The sequence below is a fragment of the Mustela nigripes genome, chromosome 3 (genome assembly GCF_022355385.1).
Source record: "Mustela nigripes isolate SB6536 chromosome 3, MUSNIG.SB6536, whole genome shotgun sequence".
Classification (NCBI taxonomy): Eukaryota; Metazoa; Chordata; class Mammalia; order Carnivora; family Mustelidae; genus Mustela; species Mustela nigripes.
Window position 1 is genome coordinate 121,432,685 of NC_081559.1, and position 12,371 is coordinate 121,445,055.

The following is a 12,371-nucleotide window of genomic DNA, read 5'->3' on the forward strand; positions in this document are numbered from 1 at the left end:
AATCCGGAATTAGCCAACCCTCCCACCCCTACCCCCACCCCCCGACCTGGTGGGGCCTCCGGCTCCGGCAGCAGGAAGAGGGCGTGGAACTCCTTTCCAGTGAGGGACCAGCAGAAAGCGTACCGGGGTGGGACGGGTGCAGCTCTCGGAGTAGCAACCGGAGAAAGAGACATGGTAGGAGGCTGCCCTCCAGATGCGGGGTAGTCCGTGGCGTGACTCTCCAGGGCTAGAGCACGCCCTCCGCGTGCGGCGCCCCCCCCCCCCCGCCCGGCACACTCACACTTGCACCTCCCACCGCCCCCCTTCATTCACAAGGTCTGAGCACGCATTCCCGCACAGCCGAGTCTCGCTCAGCCCCCGCGCGCCGAAGGGAGGGAGTGCAGAGGGGGTCTTGCAGACTCTCTTCACCCTCGCCTGGCTTGATGCCCACACTCTGGATTCTGCCTAATTCCGGACTGGAGAAGGGGGCTACAGTCCTGCTGCGGGGTCCAGCTTGGAGCCGGGCTCCCCCCAGCCCCCGCCGCAGTGGAGCGCGCCGCCGCAAGAGCGAGGCGAGACCGGGATAGCCCGGCTGGGGAGGCGGGAGTGAGGGGGCGGGGAGGAGGGTTAGCTGAAGGAGCGTGATAGAGGGAGAAGAAGGTGAGAGGAAAGACCGAGAGCCAGAAGAAAAGGAAAACCAGGGAAAGCAATCGCGGGCGTAGTAAGGCCACCAGTTGGTACTGTAATTAAAAAAAAAAGAAAAAGAAAAAAGGCACACGCGAAACGCATGCGCACGGCCGACGGAGGCGAGCTGGCCCGAGCTTCCCCTCCCGCTCGCCCGGCGGACGGTGAAATCGTGAGTACCCCGCATCTTCAAACGCTTTTCCCCTTCTCGGTCTCACTCTAAGGCGTCGGGCTGGGAAGTGACCGGGGCCAAGCGGGACGCTCACGCAGGGCTGGACCTGGAGCTGTGGTCGTTGCCGCGATGGCAGAAGTCTGCTCATCCACGGGTCCTGCCGGGTAGGTCAGTCAGTGTGTATTTTAGGGGTGTATGGGCTTCGGGTGTGACTGGGTCTCAAGGAGGGTCCCAGCCAGCAGGATCAGTTTCTGCCGGGTCCAGCGGGGCGTGCGCGCGATTCGACCTCTGTGGCCTGGGTCAGTGAGTGGGTAGCCCTTAAAGACTAAAATACGTACTGAACCCCCCCAAGTAGATTTGGGGCCCTCCGGGCTGTGGAAACGTCGGCATTCTCACCGGGCCGGGCGCCCGAGACAGTTTGAGCGCAGGGAGGACGGAAGAGGAGACACTCCCTGAATCACAGAACCTCGCTTTAAGAAAAGCGCGACTCAGGCGGGGCACGGGGGAGCACCTGCACTTGCACCCTGGAGGGTCTGACTGGGTGTCCGCATTCACGCTCTTGAAAACCAGCTGGACTGAACTGTCCGCGCACCCTCGGACAAGGCGGTTACGGTGCAGGCGCCGCGGGTGTTTTTCTTGAACAAACCCAGGCGGTCGAATCTTCCGCTCTCTCCGAGGGGCGCTGGGTAGTTGGAACGTGTCGCGGCAGCCAGGCGGCGGAGACTGGAAGGGGGCGTGGGCGCGCGGGGTCCTAGGAGGGACGTCGCGCCCGCGGGACGGAACGGTAGGACCTTTTAGGGTGGGTGCGCGTGGCGATTCCCCTCCCCCCCCGCGGTGGGGAGGAGGCGGGGTTAGGGCCTAGGCGCGTGCTGGGCTGGTGGGCGTTTGCGGGCGGGGTCTCTGTGCTCGGCGTCTGGGGGAGTGAGCTGAAAACGGTGGGCACTGGGGAGTCTCGGTTTTACTGCCTGCCCCCAGGCGTGGGTGGTGAGTGGGCGGGGAAGGGACTGCAGGAGACCGCGCTCCGAGGCAGGAGTGGAACTCGCCAGTTTCGGAGGAAAATCCGGGCGAGCGGCCAGGGCCCTGCAAGACCCCCGCGGCGGGATGCGGCGGCGGAGCGTGCTCGAGGCCCGGGACGCGGGCACGGACTGGGAGCCCGGGGTGCTGCTGCGGCTCCCTCGCGGCCAGCAGCGGACAGTTACAGGGGTGAAAGTGAATGCATTTTCTATCCAGAAGAAGGAAAGCGCCAGAGGGGAACTCTCTCCTCCCTTCTTTTCTTTCTCTGAATCTGGCGGAGGCCCAGGGCTCTTTCGGACCACATCTTTGCCTACGGGGCGGCCTAGCTGGAGTTCCCAGGACGTCCCAAACCTGGCAAGTGCGGGCGGTGAGGGCGGGACTCCTCTGGTTCACCGCCTTGCAAAAGTAGTCACTCGGCCCTGAGCTCCTTCACGCCTCTAGACTGGGGAGAGCAGGGAGTTTCCTGCCCCAATCCCCGGTCATCCCTCTTGGGTCTGACCTCCTCATCCGGGGCACTGGGCCCCAGCGTCGCTTGGCTTCATTTTTCTTCTAGTGATTGCAGATTATGGAATGGACTAAACAAGTGTCCGAGTTCAAAAAAGTGATTTCGTCCCTAGACTTGGCAAGGACATGTGTAATGAAAGGACTCCATCTGTAAATGCTTGGTTTTGTTCATAACCTAATTTTTGCTCATAACCTCTACTGGGCCTCATCCTATGTACTTTCTACTCATTAAATAACATCTTCTGTCTCGTGTATCAGTAATGCATATGAGGAGCAGTATTGCCTGATAAGTCAGAATCCAAGTTCTGTAACTGTCTGGATTCAAATCCCAGCCTAGCTGTGTGACTTCTGGAAGTGACTTAACATTTTGGTGCCTTTTCTTTATCATCTGTAAAATGAGGATAAGAAAAAGTACCTGTACCTACTTTACTGGGTAGCTTCCAGCTTTCAGTAAATTAATACTGTAGAGCTCTGTCACATACCAAACAAGAGCTAGTGTTACTATTGTTGTGTTTATGCAAAATTGGCTAAGTAGCTTTCAAAATACTGTATAATAAGATCAGGAACAAAATGCATCTTTTTGGATATGCTATAAAGCGTATGTATATCAAAGTAGAAGATGTCCATCACCATCCATGTTGATATGTAAATTTTAAATATAGTGCATTTGTATACCATCTGGACTCTTTATTTCAAATAGTTATGAAATACTTATATACACTTTTCAAACAGCATTTTTGAAAATTATCTTTAACCTTCAAAAAATGTTTCATTTTGTTAAATGATGTGCATAAAAAATACACACTAGGTCATGGTATATACAGAAATTCCAAGGTCTCCATTAAAATATTGCACCAGGTCAGTTTGTATTTAAGAGAATCTGGAAACATACCTTGCAAGCTAGAAATGCTAACTTCTCTAAGATGATTGTAAACATTTTAGCCAAAATACTCTTATAATATCAAGAACATAGAAAGATAGGGGTGCCTGCTGGTTCAGACCCTTGATCTCTGGATTGTGAGTTCAAGCCCCACAACAGGCACAGAGATCACTTCAAAAAATAAAGAAAGAACTACATAGAATAATAAAACTCAGATTCCTTCACTTTACAGCTGAGAAAACACTCAGAGAGGGTAGAGGTCCCTACTGGAGATCTCTAGGTAAGTAGGGCTCCAAATAGGATTAGAGTTAAGTCTTCTGACTGGCCACCTAAGGCTCTTATGCACCACGCTGATGTGTTCCTGTTTACTACAGGTTTGTGAACCTGTAACAAATAGGAAACTGGAAGTCATTACATAAGGGAAAATATACAAGCATGTGTTATATACAACACGAGAAAGACGGGACAATAATTTGGCTACTGTCCCACAGCTTCATCATGGTCCAGCACAGCAGAAGGTAGAACTACAAAACTTACTAGGCTAAGGTCACAGATCAAGCCAGAGGCAGAGCCAGCACTAGAATTCAGGGTCCCGCTGGAGTACGCATTTGGTTGCATATTCTGTTAATACCTTGTAGCAGTTTTTCCTTAGAAATCACTTTTGAGCTTTTCTTAAATTCTGAAAATTTCCTTCCTGCTGACTTAAGAGCGCTTTTTAGGAAAGGCCTTCAAATTTACATAAAAGGAGATTTTATTATTCCAGATTTTGTGGACAAGCAAGAGTGAAGTGGGGGAAGCTTGCTTATTCCAAGGCAGTGGCTTGGTAAATAATGGTTTCCTCTCCAGGCACTTGAATATCCATTCCTAAAATCCTGCAGTTCTTTCATTACTGCATGTTTAATGCATGTATAATGACATTCACCTTCCACAGAGAGGTGCAGCAGGTTTTTTCAAGGTCGAGCTCTCACACACGAGCAGTTTAGGAATTGTATGGCAGAGCCTTTCAAGTAAGCATCTAGCCTTACAAAGTTAGTTAGGATTATAGGAACGATGTGTCCTTCAAAGAAAGCACTTGTAGGAATGGTGCTTGCCTCCTTGAGGAAGGAAACCATGGTTCTCTCCGGTGCATGAACTGGGATATCTTACCCTTGACTTTGCACCTCTGTATACCTACCACATGTTTTTAGGCAGAAATACAGGGCATTAAGTAGGGAGTGACTCTGTAGCAATCTCCCAAGCCAGTTTAACAGAATCAGGTTTTGAAACCACATGTGTTAAGTCAAGTCCCAGTATGATTAGAATGTGAATCACTGTCCAATTGGGAATATTTCAGATTGGTTTCCAGTGTACCACCAGGTGAGTCATGGTGTGAGCTGCTTCTCGTCAAATACGTATAGTATCAGTCAGCAGCTAACAGGGTTCACTCTGAGTCAGAGCTTAGCATTTAACACAAGAAGCATGAGTCACTGACTACCCGGCACCTACTTGAGATGGTCTCTGAATTTTACCTTGAGCAGCTCAAGAATCTAGACAACACTGCATTGGATGAGTCAGTTCATAATACGATTGAATGGGCTTCCGTGGCGGCCATTCATAATAAAGTTTGATGTGACCAAGAGTACAAGGGAATATTACATGATGATGGATTCATAGAATAAATTGCTCTTATTCTAATCCCGATTATTAGTTTCTAGCTATTTGCATGGGGAATCATTTGTGAAATAGGAGTAATAAGCGCTATTGCCTCGTAGGCATATTTCACTTCAGTTACTTCTTAAAGTCAACTAACTATTCTGGTTTGGGTGTGCTTGATTTCTACTTACTACTTAATTTTACTCCAAATTGTAAAATCCTTTTAGAGTACATGTTAGTGTACTAACATGCAGTTACTTAGCAGTTTGGCTTCCTGCGGTCCTGGGTTGTACATCTGCACTGCAGGTCAACCCCACAGTGAGGTACAGGAGGTACAGGAGTACACTTCGTTCTCCCATTTGGCTCCTTAGGTGCCTATCACCCCTAACACTAACTGAACAGTATTTGCCCAGGAGCTGGAACACGGGCTTGTGGTGCTATTCCAGCACTTTTTGGGTTGCATGGTTAGATCAACATAAACAGCTGTTGGCTTTTATGCAAGACAGTGGAAGGAATGATGCAACGTATACCTTACCCCACCTTTGCCAACAAAATTGACATCTCAGGGTGGAGTAGGAACGACATGTAAAGGACTAGTAGATTTCTTAATTATTGGTAATTAGTGGCAAAATGTTATTATCTTGGGAACAAAGGTTAAACTGTTGCTTAAAAGTACACATATATTTTTCTGTATCTTCTGGACAGAAATACAGGGCATTAAGTAGAGAGCAGCTTTGCAGCGATCTCCCAAGCCAGTTCAGCAGAATGGCTCCAAGAAAATCCCAGACATGTGGAATTTACATACACCTTTATTGTGTTTATACAAATATCCTTTCCTAGCAAATAACCCAGTTACTAATTCATACATCTTCTTGCTACACCGGGAAGTATAGATACTTCTTGACATTTAATGGGGATGAGAACTAAAGGGTTCCATTCTTCCTAACTTGTGTAATTCCTGGCAAATTCAGGTCATTAGGATGCTAATGAATTAGACTTACACATAAAACTGCAACAGAGTTTCTATATAAGTTTGTTAAATTTCAGGGCGGAGTTATAAGTACTTTTGTGATGTTATTACTTTTACCCTTCTTTATTTGAGTTATAACTTAAATAGTAAAATGTACACATCTTCAATATACAACTTAATCAACCTTACATGAGTATAGCCCCGTGTAACTTCCTATCATCTAGATGAGCATTTCTCAACCTCAACATTATTGACATTATGAACTAAATACCTGCCTATTTGGGAGACTGTCCTGTGCATTGTAGGATGTTTAGCAGCATCCCTGTCCCTAGATGCCAGTAGCACCCTTTCCTAGATGTGACAACAAAACATGTCTCCAGACATTGCCAAATGTTTCCTGGGGGGCAAGATCACTCACCACTGCTCTAGATCAAGATATCAGATAATTTCAGCTCATATCCATAAGACCCCCTCTTTCTTTCTCCCAGTCATTACTCCCACAGATAACCACTCTCATAAGTTTTCAAACTATATACAGTTGACCCTGAAAAACAGGTTTGAACTGCTTGGGTCAGCTTATACATGGATTTTATTTTTTTATGTATTACACTACTATAGAAGAATTTTCCTTCTGATTTTTTAATAACATTTTATTTTCTCTAGCTTACTTTATTATAAGAATACAGTGTATAATACATGTAACATAAAATGTGCATTAACCAACTGTTTATGTTATCAGTAAGGCATCCAGGCAACGGTAAGCTCTATAGTTAAGTTTGCGGGCAGTTGAAAGTTATAGGCAAATTTTCAGCTGTATGGGGACAGCCAGCAGCTCAACCCCCAATATTGTTCAAGGGTCACCTGTATTAGCTGGGCCTTTTCTTAGGAATTATATAGTACAAATTCTTTGCATCTGGTTCTTTAGCTCAGCGTTATTTTTTAGAGATTCTCTTGTTGTTTTGTGTATTGTGATGTTTCAGTGCTGTGCATTGTTACTTTGTGTTAACACAGTACAGTTACTTGTCTATTTCATCTGTTTTATTTATCTATTCCTTCTGTTGAAGGATATTTGAATTGTTTCTAGTATGGGGCTATTATGAATAATGCTAATATTAGTATTCTTATTCAAGTCTTTTGACAAACATAAGCCTTATTTCTGTTGGAAGCCCAGGAGTGAAATTGCTGGGTAAATATGTTTAGCTTTAGGAGATACTGTTTTTCAAACTGTTTTTACACTCCAAACTAATTTACAACCCGACCAGTAATATATTGCTTTGTGACCTCACCAACACTTACCATTGTCCACCTATTTAGTTTTAGTCATTCTGGTGGCAGTGTTTTGCTAATTCATTATGGTTTTAGGTTTGTTTTTTTGTTTGTTTGGTTGTTTTTTTTAGGTTGCTTGGGTGGCTCCTTTGGTTAAGTGTCTGCCTTCGGCTCAGGTCATGATCCCAGGAGTCTGGAATCAAGTCCTACATTGGGCCCTGTGCTCAGTGGGAAGCCTGCTTCTCCCTCTCCCATTCCCTCTGTTAAATTTTTTTTTAAATCTTTTTTTTTTTAATCTTTTTAAAAATTCTATTTCTCTAATTGCTAATGATGTCGAGCATCTTTTTGTTGGCTTCTTTTCTTTTTGTTGGCTTCTTCATCTTTTTCCATTGTGGTATTTGTCTTCTTTTTCATTCATGAGAGTTCTTTGTATATTCTGGATATAAGTTATTGTCAAAAATGTGCATGTGTCCGTATTATTGCACATCCCAGTCTGTGCCTTGCCTTTATGTTCTCAAAACGTTGTCTTCTGACTTCTGTAGGTTCTGTGGAAAAGTCCTGAAGGTAATACAGCTTTTCCTCTAATTGATTTAAAATTCTTCTCTTTGTTTTTGACTTGCCACAAATTGTGTGGTTTTGCATCTGTCCTGCTTTCAATGCACTGAGTTTTTTTAACTGTAGATTGATATCATTCATCAGTTTTGGGAAATGTTCACTCAACAACTTCTTGCCCATTTTCTCTCTTTCTCTCCTGCTTCTGGGACTCAAATTCTTCAGGGGTACCAGGGTGGCTTAGTTGTTTAGGATTGAACCCCACATGGGGCTCCCTGCTCTGCAGGAAGCCTGCTTCTCCCTCTCCTACTCCCCATTCTTGTGTTCCTGCTCTCGCTGTCTCTCTCTCTCTCTGTCAAATAAGAAATAAAATATTTAATTAAAAAAGTTCTACATATGTTAGATTTGGCCTTTCTTCCCTTGTGTCTCTTATTCTATGCTCTGTTTTATCTTTTTGCTTGGTCTCTCTCTCTCTTCTTCCCTTCAATACTTTCTTTTGACCTGTGTATTATTTTATTTAACCTGTCTTCTGCTGTGCCTAGGCTTCCATCAAGCCATCTAGAGAGCTGTTAATTTCAGAAAGTGTTTTGTTCACAATGTATTATGTCTATTTGATTCTTTTTAATACATTTAAATTCTCTGATGAAATTCTTCATCTTTTCATCAGTTTTATGCATCAAGTTCTTATCTACTAAATCCAATATTGATATTGTTTGTGAATCTGTATCTATTATTTGTTTCTTCTGTCATATTTTTCTGTCTCTTCACATACCTCCTGACATTTATTGTATGTACACATTGTATATAAAGAAACTGTGTTTGTTCAGATAATATGGTTCCCCAGCAAGGACTCTCCCTTGGAGGGGTTTCCTGTGTGAGGGTGAGAAGCTGTCCACTTCAGTACTAACAGGTATTGAAAAGATTGGGGCCAGTTGCAATTTTAATAAGAAATAGGCAACCTCTGGCTTTTTCCCATTCCTCAAGTGTTTTCTCCTGGGCTTCAGAGTTAGAGCCTAGTGGGTTTCTATTTCCTCCATCTTGAAAAACTGAGACACTCGGTGTCCCCTTCAGAAGTTTGGAGCTTGCTTTCTGCACCCACCTTACCCAGGTGGCTTCCACATCTGGTAAAAGCCTGGAGGAGGCCAGTTATGTGTTTGAGAATGGTCTTGTTACACATGGGGACTGGCTGTCCCACATGAGTTATGGAGTCCCTTTATATTCTCAACCCAAGCCTAGAGTCAGCAAATGCCCTCAAGGGGAAAAAAACACCTGATGACAGACTTCTTACTTTTGAAGAGCTGTGCCTCTCAGAAATTTTAATTTAATCTTTCTGCTTCCATAGCTCTTTGATGTCTTTAGAAATGTGATTCTAGTTATTTTTCTGACTTTTTTGGTTGGTGCAAAGGAACTGTGGTCTGCCCTGATCTGTTGTCTTTTTTCTTAAAGATATTTTTCCTGAATTAAGTTTCTTTTCTTTCTTTCTTTTTTCTTTTCTTTCTTCTTCTTCTATCTTTGGATCATATTTTCATCTTTCTATTAAATCACTTGTTTCCAATAATACTGAGAAAACTAACATTAAAAATCTTGCCATTTAAAAAAAACCTTGCCATTTACAACTGTAAAGTGTACTGTATGTTTTATGAGTTTAAAAATGTTAGAAGGAAAAGAAGTATGTTATGATCCTTGCAACTCTTTATGCTTCGCATTGCAGTTACATAGTGTAAAAAACACGAGCATTGGGATGAAAGAAAACTGAGCTTGAATTTTTATTTTACTCACTTAGTTTTCTGAGCCTCCAATTCTGAATATGTATAATAGGAGTAATTACACTTACTTTATAATAAGAAATGTGCAGCAGAAGTTTCAGGAGAGCATTTAGTAAATGGGACCTATTATCATTATTCCTCTAATATGTATCCATCATTATTTTAGGCCCCTGAACATGTATAATTTTATTTTCAACACTTATATTTTGATATATTTTTATCTGGTACAGATACTAAGATTTTTACCATTCAAACAGGGTTCTGAAAAGGGTTTTTTTTTTAAATATATAAAAAGCCTACACCTATGACTTAATACCTATGAAAATATTACTTAATACATCTATGAATTCATATTTTTCTAAAATTTTTGTGTTTTATAGACCACAAAATAAATAAAATTTAGTAACAGAAAGAATTATATTCGAAATAGTTTGCTCTCAGTAAAGTCCACAACTGACTACTTGGTGTCATACCAGTATGGTTTATTACAAGATGTTGCCAATAAGAAAACAGTACTAGGAAATACTTTAAAAAGTCTACCAGCATTCCCTGGAAGGGACAGCTGGTTCATTTTTGCAGAGGAGAATCTGTGTGTTGGCTAGGAATAATTTTAACATTCTCTCCATGAATGCTTCAATCAAATATAACTAATATTCATATTAAAATTTTCTGTTTCAAGTCCCAGTTTTATTTTGACTTACCCGTTTGTTTCTTTTTTAAAAGACTGCACTAGGGGTGCCTGGGTGGCTTCGTTGATTAAGCGATTTAAATGTCTGCCTTCAGTTCAGTTCATGATCTCAGGATCCCGGGATCAAGCCCTGCTCAGTGGGGAGTCTGCTCTCCTTCCGCACCCCTCACTCTGTGTGCTTGCTTGCTCACTCTCTCTCTCAAATAAAAAATTAAATTAAAAAAAGACCACTAGTATATGGAAACAATTAGATTCTGCTCTAAATAGAAGGTGAGAAAAGTAGTCTTAGAGGCAGGAAGGTTGGTTCTGGGATACACAGGCCTCTCCTGACCTGAGAGAGCAGGACAGCACCTCCGATCTGTGTCCCCAAGGCCACAGATGTACCTCAGCCTTTAGTTCCTCAGCATCGTGAGGCTGGGCTTCACTGGTCTGACCTCCAAATTCTAGGGAGACTGTACTCCTTACAGTTTGTGGGCAGATTTAAGTCAAGGCACAAGAATTGTAGGATCTGGTTATGCAACAAACTGGAATTTATCAAATTCCTATGAGAGTTATGGCTTTGTTGGAGAAGTTAAATTACTTCTGGCCCTTTAAATGACTAATTAGACTGTGCTATTCTTTTGGTGAAATGAAGTACTTAGTAACAAAAACATCTGAACATTATGACCAGATGATGTTGAATAAATTTGGGCCAAAAGAGGGTGAAAGAGAGGATGCAAAGAAGTATGAAAAAGGTATAATTTTGCAAACTCTAAGAAAGTGAAAAACTCACCTGGGCATATTAAACAAATGTCATAAATGAGAAAAAGTGTTTATTTCTTTTCCTTACTTTCAATGATGTATTCAAAATCATGAATGTATTAAAACTATAAATACTAATTTATGGGGCACCTAGGTGGCTCAGTCAGTTCAGCGTCCCAACTCTTGATTTTGGCTCAGGTCATAATCTCAGGGTCATGAAATCAAGCCCCACATCCCACTTAAGATTCTCTCTCTCTCCCTCTACCCCCCAAAAAACTATAAATACTAATTTAGATAGAGCATACATTTATTTAAAATATATCATATGTATTTTAAGAATTAGGAGCTACATATACAGAGATTATGTTTTCTTAATGGAAACTGGTTGTCAGGGTGCCTGGGTGGTTCTGTCAGTTAAGTGCCTTCCCTTGGGTCAGGTCATGATGCCATGTCATGATCTTGTGACCTGATCCCCACGTCTAGCTCCCTCCTTAGCCAAGAGCCTGCTTCTATCTCTCCCTCTGCTCTCCTGATCCTGTTCTCTTTCTTTATCTCAAATAAATAAATAAAACCTTTAAAAAAAAAAAAACTAGTCATCTATTAACTTTTTTTTTTTAAGATTTACTTATTTTAGAGAAACAGAACGCACGAGAGGAGAAAAGGGGCAGAGGGAGAGAGAAAAATGCTCAAGCAGACTCCCCACTGAGTCATTGAGCCCAATGACACAGTGCTTGATCCCAGGACTCTGAGATCAAGATTTGAGCCAAAATCAAGAGTCAGATGCTCTGTGAGCCTTTTAATGTATCCCTTAAGATGGGGGTTTTATTTCTGGATCTCTGTATCTAACCACCTTATATTGTCTCACAAAAAGATTGTCAAGTAGCTGTGGTACTACAGGGAGGCCAAAATGCATAACCATTAAACATTTCAGTTACTTGAAATTTTTTCAGTTTGAGATGTTTGTTCTAAATATCTAGCTAATTAACATTTTATGCCAAGGGGGGATGGGAACCTCAACTTCAGTAGCTATTCTGGCACAAACTGTAGAAAACCAGAACCTTGAGGACCAGAGATTCTCCCACATATACCCTGGGAACAGCAGACAAAAACATTCCATCAGCTCAGCCCCCAGAGTCTGTCTTGGGAACAGTAAGGGAGCATGGAACCAAGGTAGTACATTGGAGTTTCCATTCTAATCAGAAGCAGCCCTGCTAGAAAAAGGACTCCAGAGGCATTTACAGAAGGGTATCCAAAAATAACCCAAACCTGTCTAACTGTGGCCCGTGCACAGCTATGGTATCAAGAGCAAGGCCCTGTGGGGTGGTGGGATGGACCTGAGCCTAGAGCCGAATGATCTATATTCAAGTCTGTTTGGGGGCTGATTTTGGGGAGTTGGGCATATCACACAAGCTCTGTGAGCCTGAGTTTCCCATGGATAAAAGGGGATCTTGAAATATCCACAGAATCATTTCACAAATTAAATGTAAGTTGTGATGACTACTACCTTTGCTCATATAGATAAA

At 43.0% G+C, this 12,371-nt stretch overlaps 1 protein-coding gene across 6 annotated transcripts in view; it reads left to right on the plus strand.

Moving 5' to 3' along the window:
• RGS20 (regulator of G protein signaling 20) overlaps positions 1–12,371 on the plus strand; it is a 78,830-nt gene that overhangs the window by 24,572 nt on the left and 41,887 nt on the right. The window contains exons 1-2 of one of the 6 annotated variants that reach the window (XM_059394582.1): positions 48–174; positions 888–1,003. The exons of 2 other annotated variants lie outside the window; for them this stretch is intronic. Coding sequence is in view for 2 of the 4 variants with exons in the window: in XM_059394579.1 (XP_059250562.1) it covers positions 767–835 (69 nt within the window). In the remaining 2 variants the exon portion in view is untranslated. Of the gene's footprint in view, positions 1–45; positions 836–887; positions 1,004–12,371 lie in introns of those variants that run through there. 3 more of the 6 variants (XM_059394581.1, XM_059394580.1, XM_059394579.1) reach the window with 3 other exon arrangements.